The following is a 24,333-nucleotide window of genomic DNA, read 5'->3' as shown; positions in this document are numbered from 1 at the left end:
GACGCTCTGTACTAGTCTTCAGGAGACTCGACCTGGATCTCTGGTAACTTTATCTTTGTTTTTTTGGCATGATAACAAAAAACAATGCATATTGCAAATTTGCTTCATTTTACATCGACTGTTGATTTAGATTTTGAAAGTTATAAACAATAGGTACACTTTAAGTCTGCACAATGTACCAATGGAAATTACACAGCCAGACTATAGATACATATATAGTCCCACCAACTGGCTGGAGAGAAAAAAATAAAGTTTAAATCTCAAGGTAACAAACTAAACTATGGGATACAACGTGAACTACATATATGTACAAACTTACAGTGTAACAGAAGGCAAACTTAATAAAACTTTCCTAGTACAGTTCCAGTATGTCAACATGTCCAGAATAAATTAATGCGTCTTAGATAAGGAAATATTTAAGGCACCAGAGTTACTTTCTGCTTTATGTCTGTATCATAGCAAATGTCGGATTTTACCAATAGGATTGTGCCAAGAACAAAAAGCAGGATATTCTCTGTGACCCTGAAGATTTATGACTCCTTTACTCCATCCTCGCCTAGGAGGAAAGCCTTACATTTCATAGGTGAAACTAAGGAAGCACGGTCATATTTTACAATATATGAGAATAGAGAACAAACGTGAGTAACTTATCACTGTCAACATCACGACACAATTTACAGGTTTATTTTGCTGTATTTGAGACTGAAGCAAATTGCAAGTCTCTACCACTATACTGGGACTTGCTTTCCCTATTTGTTTTGTATTCTAAATCCTGCATTAACTAGTATACAAAATATTTAGAATACTTTTATAAAGAGTATAAGATTAATGGCTTTGACTTAAAGGCCAACTTTGGCCAAAACTTACTTTTTAATACGTTATTACATAAGGAAAGTTAGATAAAATTCTAATGTACATTAATTATGGGAAATGCTCATATGCTGCTATTTCCCTTAATTTAGTAGATCAGGCAGTCTTCAGATTCTCTAAAAAAACGTGACGTCACGAATCAGGATGGAGTGTGGAGTGTCCAGCAGGGGGCCCACTATATGTAGAAGTCTATGTAGTGTATTGTGTATGGTACGGTATGTAATGTAGTGTTAGTGAGTTGTTACAGTACATTATCCTTTATTGATGGAATACTTTTATGAAATACTTTGAGGAGCCAGGACACTTGCACCCCAAATGGATGGCACCGAGCAGGGGAGAGAGGTGCCTGTGCATCTAATTACCTCCCTCCTCCCTCTCTGCTCAGTGCCGTGGGACAGACACACACTGCACTACTCCTCCCATTATCTGCTCATACTATAAGCACTCCTGACCCGTGGTCAGGCCGCACAGCACCAGGGAGGGAGGGAGAGAGGTGCCCATTCATCTAACTACCTTCCCTCCCTGTGGGGCCCTGACCCGTGTGGGCTGAGCACGGGTCAGGAGCGCTCATAGTATGAGCCCATGAGGAGGAAGTAGTACCAGGGTCGATCCCCATAACCAACTTCCCCACCGCCGCCGCACAGCCGTTCACCTCTCCATCACCGCATGACCATACACCCCCCCCTCCTGCACAGATGCAGGGGTACCTCTCTCCCTCCCTGCTCAGTGCCATCCTTTGGGGGGCAAGTAACCTTGCTCCCCAAAGTAGTCCATAAAAGTATTCCATCAATAAAGGATAGTGTACTGTAACAACTCACTAACACCACATTACATACAGTTCCATAGACAATACACTACATAGACTTCTACATATAGTGCGCCCCTTGCTGGACACTCCATATGATTTACACCTGATTCGTGATGTCACAGTTTTTTAGACTCTGAAGACTGCCTGATCTACTAAATTAAGGGAAATAGCACTATATGTGCATTAATGTACCTTAGGAATTTGTAGAACTTTTCTAATGTAATAACGTATTAAAAAATTCGTTTTGGCTGGAGTTGTACTTTAATTATCAGTTAGGGATTTTTAATGTGAAAGGAATGAATACAGACTTTCCTAATCTTGCTGATAGACAGATTGTTTCTTCATAGTTTGTCATTTCTGTATATGAATAAAAGGATCATACCTCAAGTTCATCACTTGCTATTTGACGCTCCCTTCTTGCTACATCTGCCAAGGCTTTCTGCATTTGTTCTTCTAGAGCCATGTATTCAGCGACCTGTATACATATGTAGCAGCAAAACAAATATTGAAGAATTACAAAGTTTGAAACTAAGAAGTATAAAAACTCTATTCATCTATTCACATACACAGTGATCCCAGAAAGCATATATCTCAGGAGCAGAAAAAAAGGCTTGGAGATATTTTTAAACTGGAAAACATTGCATTTCACAGACCAACTGTACCTATGATATAAATTTAACACTTCTCTATTCTTTTTAGGTTGGAAAACTTGAAAAAAATCTGCAGTCTTGTGAAGCTGACCGCAAGAAATAAAAAGGGCTATAAAAAGTCATTTAGGTTTCTAATGGTTTCTAAAGAGGGATTTATCTGACAGAATGTTTGAAGCCAAAGCCAGGAATGGATTTAAAAGAGGAGATATCCCAGTCTTTCCTTTATAACCAGTTCTCTGTTTATAGTCTGTTCCTGGCTTTGGCTTCAAAAATCTGTCAGATAAATCTCCCCGTTAGAGGCTTACCTTTTTCTTTACTAATGCTTCTCTTTCTCCGTCTCTTCGTTTCCACTCCTCCACCAGGACTTGCATGTGGGCCAGTTCTTTCTTCTTTAACTAAACGGTAAAATATAAAAATACTTGTAAATCGATTCCTGTCACTGCGCTAATTACATCCTAACAGGCTCTGCCACTATCCATTAGGACTTAAAGTGACACTGTCACCCCCTTTTTGCATTCTGACTTCTTTACACAGGTGTAAAGGGTAAATTTAGCAGTTTTCATACCTTATTTTATATCATACCTCATAGTGCTTGTTCAAGTAAAAAGTGATCTTCTATCAACTGCCGATTGTGCTAATTTGGCGGGGCTTTATAAAATGAATAATGTGTCAATGACACACTCTACCATAGTAATGAATAAAACCTGCACTACTTAGAGCTCACACTTCATGCATACATTCCCCATATACCAGTTTGTGCAATGTTAGAGGTGCTCTACTATGTAGAAAAGTCCTTTATAACACAATACAACTATGGAAAAAAAAAAAAAAAAGTAGTAGTAGTAGTAGTAGTAGTAGTAGTAGTAGTAATCCAGAGGCATATCACAACCAGGGCTGTGGAGTCGGTAAGCCGCAGCTCCGACTCCAACTCCGACTCCAGATTTTTATCAGGACCGACTCCAACTCTGACACCTAAATTTTATCAGGACCGATTCCCGACTCCTACTTCTTCATAAATAGCCGGTCACACACAGCCTGCAGCAGCCATAGCACACACACACAGCTGCAGCCATAGGACACTGTAGAAAAACACACAATCTTCTCCCAGAGAGAAAACACCACACTGAGGAGAGAGGTTACTGCTACACTACTTATGTATCCTCCTCCTCTATATTACACAGGATATCCCCATATTACACTGCTGCTCATATACAGTCATCCAGCATCCAGGAAGAGAACAGCACAGATCTCCCCCCACACAATGGACTCTTCCAGCTCAGAAACAAACTGCCAAATAGTGACCAACAACTTTTCCATGACCACCCTTATCTAATAGGGCCAGTGTTCGATTACTGGTATATTCCCCCGACCACCCTTATGTAATAGGGCCAGTGTCCTATTGGAAAGTTGCTCATAATATATATTCATGAGCAAAACTTGTAAAATTCATATCAAAATTCAATTGTACATTTTTTAAAGATTTTTTTAAAGCTGGAGTCGGAGTCGGTACATTTTTTTCCAACTCCGACTCCAGCTAAAACTAGCTCCAACTCCGACTCAGACTCCACGACTCCGACTCCACAGCCCTGATCACAACTGAATAAAGGTGGAGGTGGGAAAGAGGATCTGTTTAACATTTTCTTACATTCCCTCACCCCGGTCCTAAAAGTTAAGATTTTTTATGTAAAGATGTACAAAAAAACAGCAACTAATGATAATAATAATGATATTTTCGATTTTATCATACATCCTATTTATGGCAACATACAGACAAGTAGTTGGCAAGCAAAATAAACAGTTTTAAGTTTTTGACATGTCATACAGACACATAATAAGTTTTAAGCAGTCAGGATATGGATGTCCAGACCACTGCTGATCACTAGACAGAGCTGGAGGAAATACTTCCGTCCTTGGCTTGCTGCTCTGCCTATCTTGTTGCAATAAGACAGGTTCCACTTTATGTCCATAGAGCTCACTAATAATTCTCCTGGCTCTCTCAAGGACCTACACAGGCAAAATAGATGTTTAAGCGATTTATCGGTACTGTAAAAGGATCCTTATTGATTAAAGACTTTGACACGTTTAAAAAAAAAAAAACACCATTTTTACAAAGTGACAATAACGCTTTAACTTGACATCAAAATTGATTAAAAGTGACTCTGTACCCACAATCTGATCCCCCCAAACCGCTTGTACCTTCGGATAGCTGCTTTTAATCCAAGATCTGTCCTGGGGTCTGCTCGGCAGGTGATGCAGTTATTGTCCTAAAAAAACAACTTTTAAACTTGCAGCCCTGTGCCCAATGGCCGGGGTTTAGATTGTGTATGCAATTAGGCTGGCACAACCTCTCTGTCCCTCCTCCCCACCCTCTTTATCATTAGGAATGCCACTGGAACATTTTCTCCTGTCTGAACATTGCACAGGTACCTTAACGATCCAGACCCTGTTCAGTATTCACACAGCTCATAGCTGATGAATAGGAGACAATCTGCCTGGAGCATTCCTAATGATGAGGAGGGCGGGGAGGAGGGACAGAGAGGGTGTGCCAGCCTAATGCATACACAATCTAAGCCCCAGCCGTTGGGCACAGGGCTGCCATTTTAAAAGTTGTTTTTTAGGACAATCACCTGCCAAACGGACCTCAGGACAGATCTTGGATTAAAAGCAGCTATCTGAAGGTACAAGCGGGGGGGGCGCAGATTGTGGGTACAGAGTCGTTTTAATGTAACTATGTCCAGCTGTCCTGAAGTCCTATTAGTCCCAGTCTTGCACCACTCTGCTTCTCAGGGTCAGCATGTGACTAGTGAAGCGCTGGATGGGGCCTGGCTGTGTGACAGAGTTCAGTAGCTAAACCAGCCCCTTCTGTCTCAAACATAACAGATCTACTACCGAGCATAGCTAGTCCCCTTCAGGCACATTACTAAGTGATAGGAGGGAGAGAGGCCCGCTCGAAATAAACCTCAGAGTAGAAAAGAACTGGCTCTGATAGCAACACATCTGGCCATGATATTGTAATAAGTATATGGTAAAAAGAAAGGGGAAAAAAAGCACACAATGGCAGAATTCCTTAAGTGGTTAAATATCTGACGCATAAGGAGACTTTCTCCGTTCTTAGTATATAACCTCTCTAGCAATGCCTGTAAACAGGCTCACAAAAATACTTAACTGCAGCCATGCCAGGTCAAAAGTCCAGAAACTTTTAATGTTATTTAATAAAAAATGCAAGTTTACATTAATAAAAAGAATCTCATGAACAGTACAGGTCTCCTGCCAACTATTTCTATATTATTACTTGAAAAGATAAAAGTATGTTGGCATATCATCATTATGTACAGACCCAGTGTATGAGAACATTAGACATATTGCTGAAAAAAGGGATGTGGCTGGAAATAATTTATACACAAAACATAACAGAGGTCATGTCTAGTGCACAAGCAATATGACCGCTGCCAAAGCAACCAATCCCATCCTTCACTTACAAGAAATTCTTGGAAACAGCTAATACACCATATGCAAAGTGACTGTTCGTGTCTATACATAATAATGCAAGACTTTAAAGAAGAAGTCTGACAATGAAGGGACTGCCTGCTCAGCACCGATTCCTCTGACACCTTTGCAGTCACTGCAAAGCTAAGCGAGCAATCTATTAGCCAAGACAGGCATTCCCCCCATAAGCCTTTTTGGCCACTCTTTCCAGGCAGAGGTGGCAGCAGAGAGCACTGTGTCAAGACAGGAAAGAATACACAACTTCCTGCAGGACATACAGCAACTGTTTGGTGGGATCTAAGTAGGCCTTTAAGGCTGGGTTAAGCCCCTCCACTCAGGGCAATAGCAGTATAATTTCTTAAAACTAACCATATGTTTGTATAATTTTATGTAGACATTAGGAAAAGTATAGATGTCATACTCTTAGAGAAAGTCTTCTAAACCTTACAGTATATTGGTAAAGTAATAATTACATCACTTAGGATTAGTAGTATAAAAACCATCTACCAATGACACACAGACAATGTACCTGACTCGCAAAAATTTCCTCCTGTGTTTCTTTCCACATTTCCAGCTCAAGGGCAGCTTTGTACTCAATAGTTTCACGTGGCTCTGAAATAAGTTTTGGAGAAGTTGGTGGCTGTGGAGGAGGAGAAGGAGGATTCTGAAGTGCTGAACTCTAGATATTTGAAGAAAATTAAAGAACCACTGTTACATATGGACACCAACATAAAACAGGCAAGAAAATCCAGAACAAACAAGACTTCATGGAGAACAGATTTTAGAAAACAAATATAGATAAATGTGCAGCAAATGCAGCTTACGGTACTATATATGCACACTATTAGATCTCTTTCATATAATACTTCTGACCTCTATTTGTAAATCATTTTTACCATCTCTTTTCCTAAACTATAAAAGACAAGGTTTTACAGAAAGCAGAAGTGACACAAGGTTCTGCCCACTAATATACATCCTATTTTAAAGCTCTGGGATGGGAGGGACATATTAAAGGGGTTGTACAGTTATTCTTTTTCCTTCCACCCAACCTGATTCTGTCACAGATTGAGGATACCTCACACTTCGTGGGACAGTTTCTGAATAAACCATATGACAGTGTGTGCTATACATGATTTGGCAGAAAATTGCCTCAGCAACCATCTTGCTCAGCTTGCTGCAGAATCTGTTGTAACCTTTAGGCTGCGTTCACATGTAACGGTTCCACAGCGGATTTCTCGCTGCGGATCCCGGCCCTGTACACTCTATGGGCAGACAAACTCGCAGCGGGATGTGCATGAGTATGTCCACAGCCCGCCTCATTAACCCCCCACACCGGAGCATATACATCACCTTCTCCACGCTCCAGCTTGCTTCGGGGTTCCCGCCATCTTCACGTCCCGCTCAGCCAATCAGTGCTCTGCGGTGGGGAAGCGCACTGACTGGCTGAGCGGGACGTATCGGGAGCCCCGAAGCAAGCTACAACGCTGCAAGTTTGTCTGCACATAGAGTGTACAGGGCCGAGATCCACAGCAGATCTCGCTGTGAATTTGCAGGGAGAAATCCTCTGCGGATCCGTTATGTGTAGAGATGAGCGTACCGGGTTCGGGTTCGAGACGATCCAAACCCGAACGTTCGGCATTTGATTAGCGGGGGCTGCTGAATTTGGATAAAGCTCTAAGGTTGTCTGGAAAACATGGATACAGCCAATGACTATATCCATGTTTTCCACATAGCCTTAGGACTTTATCCAACTTCAGCAGCCACCGCTAATCAAATGCCGAAAGTTCGGGTTCGGATCAACTCGAGCATGCTCATCTCTAGTTATGTGTGAACGCACTCTTAAAAGGGAATCAGTCCTAGATTTGTGCCATTTTAAATGAGGGTAACATAAACTAATCATATCAAGGCTGAACAGATCGGTGTGTAACCGACATCATTCTTCTCCTAATATGTAGAAAAAGAGGATTCTTGCCACACCCCTCCCCCGACCTCCAGCTGTCTCTTTAACTTGCCTAAAAACTGTATATTATGCAGTACGGCCCTTTACTAGTTCACTACATTATATTTACTGTTTATAGGTAATATCACTGGAAAGTCATAAAATAAGGAATTACAGTATACCTGAGAGGTGTCAGACAGAACAACCTGGCGTGCTTTCACCAGCCCGTAATCCTCTAATGTGATTGTATAGGTGAGATCAGCCACTCTGTTTTCAGATCTGAAAGGAAAATTTGCAAATCCTTACACCATTCAGGGAAAATTAAAAGTAAAACATAGGAAAAACAAGAAAACAAAATATACTACAGTGAGGACAACCAAAAACAATAATTTTTAAAAATCTGTGCACATTAGATATTATAAAACAAAAACAGAAGAAAAAGAAAACAAAAACAAAAAAAAGGATCAGCACTAGAAGAATTTAGCAGCAAGGTAGAAGACTTTAACCTGCTATATGTTTCCATACAGCAGGAGATGCTAAGAATGAAGGTAATTTTTGTCACTGCAGACAGCAGTCTGAATACTTACGCAGAATTAAACAAAAAGACACCGAGCCTTCATTTTCATTTCCTGCTTTAGGCCCCCTCTACACGTCCTGAAAAACCATCCGGATTTCCAGACCCATAGACTTTAATTGATCACGGACACCCTTCCGGATTTTTCCGGAAGGGTGTCCGTTCCGGAAAATAGATCCGGAAAAAATAGGACATGTCCTATTTTTGTCCGGAATTTCGGCCCGGACGCCCCCATAGAAGTCTATGGGAGCGGCGGAATCACAGGCGCTTTCCTGATGTACATCAGGAAAGTGCCCGGGACTCCGGATTGGTTAAGAGAGTCTCAACACAGCTCTCTGCCCTGCAGCAGTCACGCCGCACCGCCCATCTCCCCCCCCCATCCGGACGTTCAGCGGCATCCCATCTCCCCCGACCTGGACCTTCAGCGGCACAGCAAACCCCCCCGGAACCTTCAGCACAGCCACTGCCCCCATCTTGGTCACCCCAGCTTGTGGTTATCTAGATTGCAGAAGTACAACTCCCATCATGCCCTGCTGTCAGGTCATGATGGGAGTTGTAGTTCTGCAGCCTGTGGTCATCCAGGTTGCAGAAGTACAACTTCCATCATAACCTTTCAGCAGGGCATGATGGGAGTTGTAGTTCTGCAAGTTGTGACCATGCAGTTTGCAGAACTACATCTCCCATCATGTCCTATTTTTTCTTCTGATCAGGAAATCCTGAAGGCTTTTCCTGATGGTTTCCTGAAGGTAAAAACAGATTACGGTCAGGAAATCCTAATACTTTCCTGATGCCATTTTAGGCCTCCTGATCAGGATTTCCTGACAGTAAAAACTGACACGGACGTGTGAATGGGACCTTATGGGTATATAAGAGCATGTCACAGTCTTCTAACCTGCTGCTAGTTTGTACTTGCAGCAAATGTATTTAAAGGGATTTGTGACATAATATGACTTTATACATCTTTCTTACATAAGTTGTTTTTCACTTTGTTACTTGTTTATATTATATATACACACACACACACAAAGTTATTAAGGAAATATATGAGATAGAATGTCTGCCGTTTCTGCAGCATTTTTTTGCATGGAACATATAGGTGTACAAGGAGGGTGGAGCTGATCGGAGAGAGGTCAGAGTTGTCGGGAGGTACTGTACCTGCAATTATGTAATCACCTAGTTCACAGGAAGTAATAACATTGGGAGGGACCAACCACCTGAATAATGTTTTGGTTGTTGGACTGGTGATCACAACCTGGCTGTATTGAAGAAATGTATGGATGCAGCTGAACTGGGATGAACAAATGACACTGCAGAGGTGCTGGTGGCAAATTATATAATTTCAGTGATGCCCTGCAAAGGTTTCTAAATAGTTTCTACCTAGTTCCATCTATGGGCTTAAATGGAACCAATCATAATTTAGTGTTCAGAGGTAAAATACCATATAAATGCTGCCTGTTTCTTGTCTCCTTCTCCCCAAAAACATGGCTATATTTCTTCCTATGATGCAAATCAGTGCTAACTAGGTGGCATCTACCCCCTAACTAGTCGTGGCTTCCGGGCTGTAATCACTCCTCTCAGCGCTGTAATTCTGGCCTGTTAATCACACACAGAGGGCAGAGATTACAGCCAAGGAACACTGACTAGTTGAGGTTAGTTAGTACTAATCTGCATACAGCGCTGGAAGAAATACTACTACATTTTATGGAAGAAGAAGGAGACAATGGGAAACAAGCTGCATATATGGTAGGAAATACTGAAGAATGCTTTATCATTTTTGTAACTCAGACCACTAAATTGTGATGATTGGTTCCCTTAAAAAGAAGTCTTTTGCTATAGTGTTCACTATACACTTTGTTAAATTACAATTTACGGTTTTCACTGATCAAAAAAACTGCACAGTATTTAGTACTATTGTTGACATAAAAGATTTTTAAAAAAGTGCGAGATGAAAAACAAACACTGTAATACTGGAAATATTCTATTAATACTGTCAAAAGGTAAAGAGGATATAAATATAGTAAGCAGGCTCCTACTTACCTATGTTCCCATATGGCTAGAGTACTCAACACATATTTTGAACAAAATAAAATAACTTTAAGAACAGTGCACGCACTACTAAATGTGGCCCATTATTAGACTTCTCTTAGCACAAACTTTTTTTTTTTCCATGTCAAGTTAGGTGTAAAAAGTGACTGAACACAGAACAGGCATGCAGTCGATTCCAGAATCCAGAGGCATTTTGCTAAGTAAATCTGCCGTAGTTTATAGTTGTCTGTGTGGCTTCATTGAAGTGAAAAATAAAGTTAAAATTCCAGGAATGGATTGCACCGAGTGCTTTACATATACACATGCACTTTGCAGTCATATGAATACAAAGATAAGAAGGAAGACACTGGAAAGCTCTTTGTTCAGGACCATGTCTTACCCTTCTATGGACAGTACAGAAGTCTTATCATTAAAGGTCTGTCTCCAGAATTGCTCCCCATGTGGCCCTAAGAACCGTGTCTTTTCTGTAGTTAAAACATTTGCTAGGTGAAGTCTTGCTACGCCAATGAGAAGATCCTTTGCAGATTTATCCTTGTGCCACACTTCAACCAGCAGTGGCAGCCTAGAAAAGATCAGTTAGAGTTACCCTGTAAAGATCTGTAAATGGCAATTGATTTTTCTATGATAATAGGTACATGCTATGCGATATTCTATACATGAAGAATCTGCAAGGAAGAAACAGTACTCCATTGCACTCTAGTGGTCATATGATGAAAAAGCTAAAACAACAACATATGTATAGAAGAAGGTCAGAAACATTTGGGTTCTTACACTAGTGAGAAAATTAATTAACAGAAAATTAATGAATGGGGTTCTGGTAAATTCTGATATCAGTCGACAGTTTTAGTAGGTGAAAGGAAGGTGCCAGTAGATAACTAATGAAATATCCCTAATAAACTTGTTTAGGCTCATGACACAAAAACCAGCCCAGTGTTTGTTTGTTTTTATAAATCACTTGGGTTCCTATCCTAACATACAGATCATGGATATTACAGTATACGTGCAAGTCACACAAATCCACAAACAGGTTTACATTGGGCTGGGGATACAAATACCCACTGCCTGCTTACAGTGTTGGGGTTATTCATTGGACAATGCACAAGTTCATGTATATTCATATGACAATAAAGAAAGCTGAAGGAAGCCTCTCTAGGTAGGATCCTTAGTGACATTTCTCAGCTACATATAAAAGAAAGTGCCTCTCCTACAAAATGTGTGTGATGGTGGTTTCAGAGTTCTCCGGCTGTCCTATCACTCCACTCCATAAAGTCCACTGTTCACTGCCATTATATAGAAAATACAAGGGGCAAAATTCCAAATGTGGAGAATCTTCAATGCAGAATCCACTGCAATTTACAGTACAGTACAATATCTATCCACAGAAAATCCACAGGGAATCTGAAGCAAAATTTAAATGCAACACCTTTGGATTTTGCTGTAGAATCACCAACGATTTGTTGGTAATCTGTGGTGACATTTGTGAGGCAAAAATTTAATTGTGTGATAGGATGTCAAAAGTGCTTGTGAGTATGAGGCCTAAAATTACTGGGTTATTACAACTGGATACAGTAGCCTAGTAGTCTATTCCTTTCTGCTCACTAAAAGCAGTAACTACTTGATGGAACGAGGGCTAATACAAAAGCAGAACAATAAAACCACACAGTGAAACCTCCCCATAAGCCCACCTCTTTGAGAAGACCATTCCCATATCTAGTCCAGACTTTGGGTGTTGGATTTCTAGTCCATTATGCGACATGCACAGTGGCTATTTCCTGTGAGAAGACCACCACCACCACAGAAGACTTTCAGTGCAATTTTTAATAGTCCCCTCAAAGCAGTTTCACTGTAAATTTTATTAACTCACTTTAAATTTTATAGCTTCCAATATAGTTCAGTTAGCTGTAAGATAAAAAGCTCAATACCTTAAGAATGTTTCCTGAAGCTTTTGGGGTGTAGTCGCAAAATCAAAGGCACAGTAAGATTGTGGGAGGAACACTTCCATATTTCTTCGTACTTCCACAGGAGGGTTAGTCATAATAGGGGCTGCACTGCCAAAGAATTGGTAAGTGTACCTGAACCAAGAAAGGAAAAATGGGAATCTCAGCCTCCGATCACTCAGACAGATCAATCCACTTACATACTACAGATTGGGAACCAGTGATGGACATGCTGACTGCAAAGAGTGACAAAGATAAATGGTCATTTAACCAAAAGTTCTCCCAAGAGTTTTTTGCCTCCCGCATGTCTGCCATGAAGCTGGATTCGTTCAGCACTCAGGTACAGTGTTGGAGAACTCCTAAAGCTGCCAAATGAATACAAAGTGTGTTCTTAAACTATTTACCACAGGGAGAAGTGAAGGCAATTTACCTGTGTGAAGGATATCCAATGCCCAGGAGACATAAGATTATACTAAAATGTAAATGGTTCAAAACCCAGCATTAGCATAAACATTTAAATATTCGTAAATCAGAAATTAAGAGAGTCAAACCTTAGCATGCAGTTCACAGGAAATCCAACATCTATATTACTTATGCTTCTTAAATCGATGGTGAAGTAGAAGTGGTGTGCAGCAGGGGGCACTGCAATCTTCTGCCCAGAGATAGATTCAGAAAGGCTCTTTATAGCCTGCACTGCACTTTGTGAAGCAGGAGGTGGGGGCTGGGCAGCTGTGGTAGAGAACAGAAATAACAGCATGGTCACCAAAATATTAGCTACGATTCATAACAAAAAACACTGCTTTATCAGGAACATGTGTGGCTATACTAGAACCCCCCATTACCAGGTATGGGATGTTCAAAGGTCCCTGTAGCTGCAGGGTCAGTTTGTGCCTGAGGCCTTGCTGGCGCTTCATGGATAGAGTTTATACTCTCCACGTCACTGTCAGTGGCATCATCTTTGGTTGGTGGGGAATCGCTATACAGTGGTGGTTTCGGTAGTAAACAGTTTGCATTCTCTTTAGGCTTTTTAGACGGTGTAGATGGCTCTTTTCCTGTGACAACATTTTCACTGTTTTCCTTCAGGTGAAGTGAAGACTGTAGAAATATACAATAGGCAATACAACAGTATATTTATATTTACTTAAGAGTAATAATATGGGTTAAAGCAGACCTGTGTACAGCCAATATGTAAATGGAGCTCAAGTTCCCGGGGGGGTTGCGAAGGTTTCTCATTGCAAGAAGCCAGTCCCATCCTATTCACCAGGAAGGGTAGAAGTAACCCTGGGCTATTGCCCAACTAGGGAACACCCCCAGCCAGGCTGCTAACAGGTAGGTCTGTTTTATTAACCTTAGTAAACATAAAAAAGCATTGCCTTACCTGTAGACTAGCTTCTTTATACAGGGAAACAGACACGCCAATGGTGGGCGAGCCATCTTGTGGCAGTGAAGGTATAGTCTGTTTGGCTCTGTTGGGAGGACTAAGGATAAATGCACCTTCAACAACCACTGGATGGTGCTCTATTTCTGTACTTGCTTTTTTCAGCAATCCTGCAAATGGAATCTCTGTGCTGCCAAGAGATTGATCACCACAACATAGATGGATCTTTAGAAAAACAAAACAAAAACAAAAAAATTAAAAGCTGAAAAAAAAAGCTGGTTTTGTGAAGACAAACGTTATCTACACAACTAGAAATGTCAAGATTTCAGGTACAATGTAGATAGGGCCAAGCAAAGACCCAGTCAGCCAAAAGACTCCCCTCTTCCCGGAGGGATATCCCAGAAAGAGGGGAATCTTTTGGCTGACTGGGTCTTTCCTTGGCCCAATCCACATTGTACTACACACAACATCTCTGGAGTGGTGCCCCCGGATGAGCTGCAGTGACCTTGGGTTTAACATGGGCTATATTGAGTTGTGCCTATACTGTTGCACAACTCCACCAGGTGAGTGGTAATACCCATATACCTCACCTGCACCAGCGTTGTACTACAATATTGCACCAGAAAGCACCGCCGCCTCTTTTTGTTTTCTACAAGATTTCAGGTAACACGTTGATGACACATTCCTTTTAGGCAGGACTAGGCAACTCTCAGAAGACAGACAGAAAGACTTCGTCAAAATTTGATGTTGGTTTATTCTGAGTTTTCCTGCCCTGGCAATGAAGTAAAAAACCTGGAGCGGAATAGCTGGCTTTAAAAAGTTCTATGCAATCTTTCTATTGCAGCTTCTAGATATAATGGGGGCCACATTGGGGACATCAAAGGAACATGGATTTAAAAAAAAAAAATCTGATGCAGAGCTGATTCAGCTTAGAATCGCAGCGTCCAAACCTCACAACCTCTGCCAAACGAGGAAGTGAGAGGACACAGTGATGCTGGGCTGTTTCAGCCAACTGAAAAAAATAAAAAACCTTTAATAGAAAACACTGACAAGCAGAATGTGTTTGGTCAGTATGTATTAAAAATTGGACCAAATATTTTCTGCCATTTTTATAAATTTTACACAATTTGCACTTAATGATGTTAAATTGTTACTGACAGATTAGTGTTCTGAACTAGTAAACAGCAATAGATCTGGATCTGGTAAGAGAGTCTCACCTGCAGTTTTGGCTGAACAGAAAGATACATGCAAAGCACCTCTGTAGTGCTGCGGATTCTGACGGATGCTCTCTCTGGTTCAAAATCTGGATTGATCAGATCAGTAAATGGCTCATTTGTGACATCGTTTCCCAATAAGGTATAGTAAAAGAAAAATTCTGGTTGTGGTTCTGGAAGCCTTAGTGTACCAGAGATTAACTAGAAGATAACAAGTATAAGACTTTAGAAAACAAGACGACAAATGACCAATAATTAACACTAGAGGAAAACAGATATCAGCAGATTCAGCAAGCAGAAAATTTACCAAAAACATAACATTTCTATTAAAATCATAGTAATATACTTAAAAATGGGTTTTTGGTCAAAGCCTTTGCAGCCTTTTTTTAACCTGTTAATTGAAAAGCAAAAATAATGATAGTTGCAAAACCACAATACATAGAATAGACAATCAGCAGCACTCTACAACTTAAAATGGAAGTGTACATCGACCAAACTGTAGACGGAAGATGGAACATAGTCAACGACAAAAGCCAGAGAATAAGTCTTAATAGTACAGAATACAAGAGAAATTATGAAGATGTCCATACAAGAATATCACAGAGCAATACTAGATTAAATGTCGAAAGGCAGGGCCTGTGGAATACTAAGCTGTGGGTAGAGGATTAGTATACTGTCAGGGCTGACACCATAAATTTAATACTTTAGAAAAAAGTATTTGTACAACCTCTGTTGTTAAAGAACATCTGTATTACAGCATTTACAAGAGAATTCCTGTTAGATAAAGGGGGAGTCTGGGGTCCAGTCAGTGAAATGTAATAATCCACATTATACTATTATATAGGAATATCAATAGAACAATTCACTTTACCAGGGGAGAAATAAAAAAAAAAAAATATAGGATCTTCCCGGGGGATGGTGTGTTTGGACACAGTTCACAGCAGACTTGGACTTGAAAATAACAGCTTGGCTTTTATTTGCAGCATAAACAGTCCAGAAAACAAATACAGCAACACCGTGCTTTTAAGAACAAAACTAAAAAGGTCCTGCCCGTCTAGGCACTTACTAACAAGCAGGTCACCTGTCTGACACTTCAATCAGCGGTATCGCACGGTGTGAATAAGCTTCAGCAGCGGCTGTATTCCCAAGCTCCCACCAAACACAGCATCCAGGCTGTTCACTCCTGGCTGAGAGCCCTCACCTGCATCTCTGTGGAGCTCTTACCTTCTCAGGCTGATTGCTCACCTGATGGCAAAACCCAAACTGGATCGAGGGGAGGGAATGGCAAGTCCCACTACCAAAACCTACCTGCCATTCCATGTAAATCCAGGCCCGGTAAAAATAAATAATAACTCAGCAGCAAAGCACTGCTGAGCAACAGATCCCTCCTGGACTTACCATCTCACCGTGCGCCTCAACCTAGGTGAGACGTACACCCCCTCGAACACATCTCCTGTGACCTGTCTACAATATATATATATATATATATATATATATATATATATATATATAAAAATTACAGCATATGGCTGTATCCATGTTTTCCAGGATTCCCTAGGGCAGCATCTAACTACTCCAGACGCCAGGAGTCTAAAGCTGGGCATTTGGGTTCAGAGAACATTGCTGAATCCGAAAAGTTTATATATATTACTAGAAAATGTACCCGGCGCTGCCCGGGTATAAAGTGTCAGTGTGTATAGAGGGTCCTGTATACCTGTAGTATAGAGTTGGTGGAGGTGCTGTATACCTGTAGTATAGAGTTGGTGGAGGTGCTGTATACCTGTAGTATAGAGTTGGTGGAGGTCTTGTATACCTGAAGTATATAGTTCGGGGGTCCTGTATACCTGTAGTATAGAGTTGGTGGAGGTGCTGTGGCAGTGTTATCCAGTCACAGTATGGCGGTATTGGTCAGGTCTGATATGACAGTGTTATCCAGTCACAGTATGGCAGTATTGGTCAGGTCTGGTGTGGCAGTGTTATCCAGTCACAGGGTGACGGTATTGGTCAGGTCTGGTATGGAGTTGTTATCCAGTCACAGTATGGCGGTATTGGTCAGGTCTGGTGTGGCGGTGTTATCCAGTCACAGTATGGCGATATTGGTCAGGTCTGGTATGGAGTTGTTATCCAGTCACAGTATGGCGGTATTGGTCAGGTCTGGTGTGGCGGTGTTAAATGTGACGTGTGGAGCTATTACCTACCAGTCCTGATGCTAATTGGTGAGTGAGGATGGGGCACCTTCAGGTTTAGTGCTTAGGGCAGCAGCTGGTAATACTGCCCTGTATACATGTACTGTATAGATGGAGTAGGGGGTCCTGTATACATGTACTGTATAGATGGAGTAGGGGGGTCCTGTATACATGTACTGTATAGATGGAGTAGGGGGGTCCTGTATACATGTACTGTATAGATGGAGTAGGGGGGTCCTGTATACATGTACTGTATAGATGGAGTAGGGGGGTCCTGTATACATGTACTGTATAGATGGAGTAGGGGGTCCTGTATACATGTACTGTATAGATGGAGTAGGGGGTCCTGTATACATGTACTGTATAGATGGAGTAGGGGGTCCTGTATACATGTACTGTATAGATGGAGTAGGGGGTCCTGTATACATGTACTGTATAGATGGAGTAGGGGGCCCTGTATACATGTACTGTATAGATGGAGTAGGGGGCCCTGTATACCTGTAGTGCCCTGTATATACATGTACTGTATAGATGGAGTAGGGGGCCCTGTATACATGTACTGTATAGATGGAGTAGGGGGTCCTGTATATACGTACTGTATAGATGGAGTAGGGGGTCCTGTATATACGTACTGTATAGATGGAGTAGGGGGTCCTGTATATACATGTACTGTATAGATGGAGTAGGGGGTCCTGTATATACATGTACTGTATAGATGGAGTAGGGGGTCTACTGTGGATGTTGTGAGGCAGCTTTCCTAGCAACCACAACTCCCTGTGAAAATTAAAGTAGTAAATTAAAGTAGTAATCCTATTGGTTGCTAAGGCTCCCAACTGCAGTTTTCTCTGGGCAGCTGCAGCTAATTATATCTCCTGTGTGCAGTGTGGAGATTTTCCAATTTATCTCTATGGGGCGCAGCTCTTCCCCCTCCCCCTCCTCTCCTGTACATCTGGCGGGGACGGGACCTTCGCTAAAACCTTCCCGGGCACCCAATGTATCTGTGTGCCAAATTTGGGGTCAAACGGTTCAGGCATTTGGAAGTCTATATGGGACAGACAGACAGACTTTCATTTTTATGAAATAGATAAATAATAATAATTCTAACACATCTTAGATTGGTTTTCTGGAAACTGCACGCTAAGCACTTTGAATAAGAGTAAGGTCAGTAAACATATTTAATTTCATAGAGGATTAGCAGAATTATTACCTGCTCTAGTTGAGTAGCAAAAGCAATTGTTACAGAGAGAACAAAGTAGTCTTTACAGTACTCCACAGGCCCAATTTGATGGTAGCCCTCTGCTTCATTGAGAATTGGTACAAGACTTTTCGGGTCAAGTTCACCTGTGACTAAACAGAATATAAAGACAAGTTAAAGGACATATACAGCTGTACTCAAACGTTTACATGACCCGGCAGAATTTTTGCTTTCTTGTTCTTTTTTCAGAGAAAATGAATCATAAAGACAAAAAACTTTTTTCCACTTATGGTTAGTGGTTGGGTTAGGCCATTTATTGTCAAACTACTGTTTTTTTTTTTTAAATCATGACAACCAAAAACATCCAAATTACTCTGCTCAAAAGTTTACATACCCCAGTTCCTAATTCCGTGCATTGCCCCCTCTAACATCAACAACAGCTTGAAGTCTTTTGTGGTAGTTGTGGATGAGGCTCTTTATTTTCTCAGATGGTAAAGCTGCCCATTCTTCTGGCAAAAAGCCTCCAGTTCTTGTAAATTCCTGGGCTGTCTTGCATGAGCTGCACACTTGAGATTTCCTCAGAGTGGCTCAATGATACTGAGGTCAGGAGACTGAGATGGCCACTCCAGAACCTTCACTTTGTTCTGCTGTAGCCAATGAAATGTCGACTTGGCCTTGTGTTTTGAATTGTTGTCATGTTGGAACATCCAAGTAAATCCCATGCACAGCCTCTGGGCTGACAAGTGCAAATTTGCCGATAAGGTGCTGCATTCATCTTTCCTTCAAGTCTGACTAAGTTTCCTGTGCCTTTGTAGCTCACATATCCCCATAACATCAGCAAGCCACCTCTATGCTTTTACAGTAGGAATGGTGTTCCTATATCATATCACTTTGTAGACACCTCTCCAAATGTAAAGTTTAAAGTGATACTGTCACCCCCATTGTGCATTCTGACATCTCTACACAGGTGTAAACGGTAAATTTAGCGTTTTTCATACCTTATTTCATATCATACGTCATGGTGCTTGTTCAAGTAAAAAGTGTCCTTTTATCAACTGCAGATTGTATTAAGTGGGCGTGGCCTCACAGGATTAGCGACACTTATCCCCGCCCACAACGGCACAGTTGGCCCGCCCCCTTGACTGCCATTGGTTGGCCGACGTAAAGGGGGTGGGGTCTAGACCTTTCAGCCAGCCTGTTCCAATAGATGGCGAGGGGGCAGGGCCAACTGTGGTGTTGTGGGCGGGGCTAAGTGGCCACCCACTTAACGCAATCTGCAGTTGATAAAAGTTGACTTTTTACTTGAACAAGCACCATAACGTATGATATAAAATAAGGTGTGAAAACCGCTAAATTTACCCTTTACACCTGTGTAGAGATGTCAGAATGCACAAAGGGGGCGACAGTGTCACTTTAAGGTTGTGGACAAAAAGTCTCATCACTCCAAATGATCTCCAGACCTTCCACAAGTTTTGAGGCTTGTCTCTGTGCTGTTTGGCATATTGTAGAGATACTTTGTGGCATTTGCGCATTAATGGTTTTCTTCTAATGCCTCCATATTGTGCATATTGAAACAGCCACACTTAGTTTTCAGAGAGTACTGTATTTCAGCTGATGTTATTTGTGGGTTTTTTCTTTGCATCCTGAACAATTTTCCTGCCATTTGTGGCAGACATTTTTGTTGGTCTACCTGACTGTGGTTTGGTTTGTACAGAGAACTTTATTTTTCATTTGTTAATTACAGTTTGAACACTGCTGACTGGCATTATCAATTCCTTGTATATCTTCTTGTATCACTTTCCAGTTTTCTAAAGTTCAACTATGTTTTCCTGTAGATCCGTTGACAATTCTTTTGCTTTCCCCATGGCTCACAATGCAGAAACATCAGTGGCTGGATGGAAGATGCAGGAGTCTGTCTGGGTCCGAGAAACTCACTTAGCTTTTATGCACACACAGATTATAAGCAACCAGGTCCCAGATGAAGATGTTACCTATAGTAGCCATTCAAACCCATTTGTGTCAACTTCTGTGCATATTATCAGGCCAAAATCACCAGGGTATGTGAACTTTGTATCAGGGTCATTTGGATGTTTTTGACTGTCATTACGATTTAAAAAGAGAAAACACAGTAGCCTGACAATAAATGGCTTAAACCAACCACTAACCATGAGTGGGTAAAAAGGTTTTTCATATTCTCTAAAAAAAGAAAGCACTAAAAAACTAAAATTCTGCCTGGTATGTAAACCACAACCGTGTGTGTGTGTGTCATATTTTATATATATATATATATATATATATATATATATATATATATATATATATATATAGTAACATTTACATCCTCTATCTAAGCTGAAAAGGGAGTGAAGGCAGTGGCCGCAGGACCCAAGCCAGAAGTCATTTTCCCCCGGGGTGTGATGACATCAAGATCCAGGGGAAAATGCCTGCCCAGGCTGCTGAACTGGCTGCTTAGCCAATCAGTTACTGGAGCGGCATCCTGCCCCAGGTCACTGACTGGCTGAGCAGTCAGTCCATCAGCCTGGTCGTGATGTAGACACCCCAGAGATCACGGCGCTCAGTGGGGAAGTCCCACGGCTCACCAATGTCACAAGGAAAGGTAAGTTGTTATCAATTTCCCACCGGAATACACCTGTAATGTTGTCCTCTTCTCACCTTTACTGCTACGGGGAGGAGCTTCCTTGGCCTTGAAAGTATCTGAAGCAGGTTTGGTGTCAGTTTCCAGAGCAATATTGAGCTGCACTTCTGGTTTAAATTTAGTGTACTTACTGCTCAATAAGGAATACCATTTGGGAGCCTAATGGAAAAAAAAAGGGTATGTTAAAACTGACAGAGTAAGGTTTACATGTGTTAAAATCTACATCACAGATTCTCTCATATTTGACAAGAAGAATAATACCACACATAGTACTATTCTTCCCATCAAAACAATGGATCTCAAGTGCATGGATCTGTTGGATCTTGTTGATGTGACAAACTTGAATTCAGCTCCTATGATAGGAAAAACTAATTCACAACACAGATGTGAAGAGAGCCTAAGAGGAGGTGCTTCACAAATATAAAAGATTGTGCTTTCCAGGGCTGTGGAGTCAGAGTTGTGGAGTGAAAGTCAGAGCTATTTTTGGCTGGAGTTGGAAAAAATCTTTAAGATTTTAAAATTGAGTTTTAATATGGATTTTATAAATGTTCCTCATTAATATACTTTATGTTCTATGAATCTAATCCCCTTATTTATAACAACCAGAAAAACCTTTTCTCACAAACATTTAGTTTCCTCCATATATCAGTGATCTGGTCACTATTTGGCAGCTTGTTTCTGAGCTGGAAGAGTCCATTGTGTGGGGGGGGGGAGATCTGTGCTGTTCTCTTCCTGGATGCTGGATGATTGCATATGAGCAGCAGTGTAATATAAAGATATCCTGTGTTAGGGTGGGTTCACACTACAGAATTCTCTGACAATGTCCGCGGAATTCCGTCAGCTGTCCACCCACACGGGCACAAGCTTTTCCGCCAGCTCCATAGACACCATTCTCTGGGCCGGCGTATTCCGCGATCCGCTGAAAGAAGTGACATGACACTTCTTTCAGCGTATAGCAGAATACGCCAGCCCGTAGAATGGTGTCTATGGGGCCGGTGGAAAGGCGCCCAGATGTGCGGGCGGACAGCTGAAAATTCCGGACATTGTCGCGAGAATTCCGTAGTGTGAACCCGCCCTAATAAAGAGAAAGAGGAGGAGGAGAAGAAGCCATAAAGTAGTGTAGCAGTAACCTCTATCCTTGTGGTGTTTTCTCTCTGACAGAAGATCGTATCTTTTTCTTTAGTGTGCTATGGCTGTAGTAGGCTGTGGGTGCTATGGCTGAGTATGTGTACACGCTCTGTCTGCAATAGGCTGTGTGTGTGTGTGTATGGTCTGTCAGCAGCAGGCTCTGCGTGTGTGTGAGCGTGCTATAGATGCAGCAGGTTGTGTGTGTGTGTTTGTGTGTGTGTGTGTGCACGCTATGGATGCAGCAGGCGTGTATTTGGATTCTTTTTTCACATTTTTCAAAAACACAAAACCACTCTCCATGTGTCTTAATTAACACAATTTTATTTTCTGATTTACAGACTCTCCAATACCCTGTTATCTGCGTAGTCCATCTGATAGACTTCTTATCAGCCTCTCTCTTCCCTTCTGAGCAAACTTCTAAGCTGATTTATGATGAAATCATAAATGACCTTTGATTTGGAGATTGATCACCACAGAAGTTGACTCTGGCAGACTTCACATTTTTTTTTATAATTATGACGTATATAGAAAGTGATATATTCACCATAATAAAAGAGCAAATGAAGAAAAAAACAAAAAAAAAAAAAAAAAAAAAGTTTTCAGAGGTGGCCATAAAAAGGATTCCCATGGCCAGATCTTTCCTCTAGGGCTGCCATTTATGAACAAAGATTTACATCTTGCCCATACGTCCTCAGCATCCACCATAAGCCACCTCATCTTTGCTGTTTTTGTCCTCCTGACCACCTTCACCCACAAGCATGGTGAGTGTGCTAATATTTAACCACCTAAACATGTGTCTGAAGAAGAACTTAGTAAATAAAGACCATGGAACATGAAAACTTGCTTGCATACGTGATGATTTATCATTAAGTCCACTGACTGGTAACCACGACCTGAGAGCGCCCCTGAGAGAGGGTAACCCCTCTGCTTCACACAATACAGCATAATCCCCTGCATGCGGGAGACTTATACTGCTGTGATTATAGGCACTATGGGACCTGTGGCTCTCCATGTATGGTTTCAGTGTTACCTGGCTGGCTTTTGGACAGAGTATTGGTACAGTACAATACCTTTAAGTGCCGTTTACACTGTAAATAAATCTCTCGTATGCAAGCATACATTTTCATGTTCCACAGTCTTTATTTGCTTCAAATATATGAAAACCAAATGATAACCAAGATACTTTATTGATCATTTGAAGAAGAACTTAGCAAATATAAAGAATTAGTTATATATGTAAGCCATACACATATAGGTAAATATTCTACCATATGACAGAAGGATGGCAGTTTTCAGCAATAGAGTATGGATAATATTGTAAAAAAAAAAATTTTTTAAACCATTTATTCTATGCATAAGGGGTCAAAAACCTGCTGAATTTTTATAACAAAGAATATATAATTACTTGTTTCTTTTCCTGAGCGGCTCTTAAGTCTAAAACAACGTATCCAACAGACTCTTTTGCTGATGTTAATGTGTCCAAGGCAAAACACTGGAGCTTGATCGGCGTTCGCTGCAGCCTACGACAAGAACAGAGATGTATTGTTACAGGAACAATTTAACATATCTAAGGGACATTGTAAACCCACACGCTGCACTTGGCTCAGTGTGCCATTCACAAAGTGCAATTTAGTTCCTCTTAAACAACCTTACTACTGTGTATAATCGAGTAAGGATGTCATTTATAATATTCTGATCTACTACTCAAGTAAATCTTCAAATACAATAGAAATGTACATTGCTAGCTCCTCTGGTCATATTCAAGTACAACAAACTATGAAACTACTATATAACAGTATAGATCTTATACTTACAAAATGTACAAAAATTACCCATCACAGAATATGGAAATAAAAATCAGTAGAAAACAACATTAACCAGATATCATACCATCATATTATTGCTATGAGGACATAATCATAAAAAGTGGACTAGAACCCTAAGTATATGTTGACTGGGGGAGTTAAGAAATGGCTGAAGGGTCACTGTCATCTAAAGTAATTTCTGAAATGTCAATAAAGAAGTAAAAAGTTATAAATCCCAGTGGGTCTCACTGCAGGCACCTGCTCTGATAAGGAGATACAGTTGGGGAGAGACTGCAGCAGCAGGAACATTCACTCCCCAGCCTCCCATTGCTTTATCAGTCAATGGAAGTCTATGAGACTACTTTGATGGTGACAGTAGGCAACCAGGGAGCGTGTCTTCTCCCCAGCTCCCTGGTTGCCTCCCTATCTCCCGATCCCAGCCTGCAGGGATCAATAACTTT

At 41.2% G+C, this 24,333-nt stretch overlaps 1 protein-coding gene across 4 annotated transcripts in view; it reads right to left on the bottom strand.

Moving 5' to 3' along the window:
- Positions 1-24,333, bottom strand: part of CEP120 (centrosomal protein 120) — a 91,396-nt gene that overhangs the window by 51,021 nt on the left and 16,042 nt on the right. For all 4 annotated transcript variants that reach the window (XM_069962646.1, XM_069962644.1, XM_069962648.1 and 1 more), the window contains exons 3-15: positions 23,473-23,587; positions 20,957-21,098; positions 18,296-18,435; positions 14,906-15,103; positions 13,689-13,913; positions 13,153-13,405; positions 12,862-13,039; positions 12,296-12,445; positions 10,753-10,935; positions 7,936-8,032; positions 6,344-6,493; positions 2,634-2,723; positions 2,061-2,153 (exon numbers count right to left, since the gene is read on the bottom strand). In XM_069962646.1, the coding sequence (XP_069818747.1) occupies positions 2,061-2,153; positions 2,634-2,723; positions 6,344-6,493; positions 7,936-8,032; positions 10,753-10,935; positions 12,296-12,445; positions 12,862-13,039; positions 13,153-13,405; positions 13,689-13,913; positions 14,906-15,103; positions 18,296-18,435; positions 20,957-21,098; positions 23,473-23,587 (2,014 nt within the window). The remainder of the gene's footprint in view (positions 1-2,060; positions 2,154-2,633; positions 2,724-6,343; positions 6,494-7,935; positions 8,033-10,752; positions 10,936-12,295; positions 12,446-12,861; positions 13,040-13,152; positions 13,406-13,688; positions 13,914-14,905; positions 15,104-18,295; positions 18,436-20,956; positions 21,099-23,472; positions 23,588-24,333) is intronic.

The sequence above is a fragment of the Dendropsophus ebraccatus genome, chromosome 3, assembly GCF_027789765.1.
Source record: "Dendropsophus ebraccatus isolate aDenEbr1 chromosome 3, aDenEbr1.pat, whole genome shotgun sequence".
Lineage (NCBI taxonomy): Eukaryota > Metazoa > Chordata > Amphibia > Anura > Hylidae > Dendropsophus > Dendropsophus ebraccatus.
The sequence above is the reverse complement of the archived record's forward strand: the minus strand, read 5'-3'. Positions and strand labels throughout refer to the sequence as shown.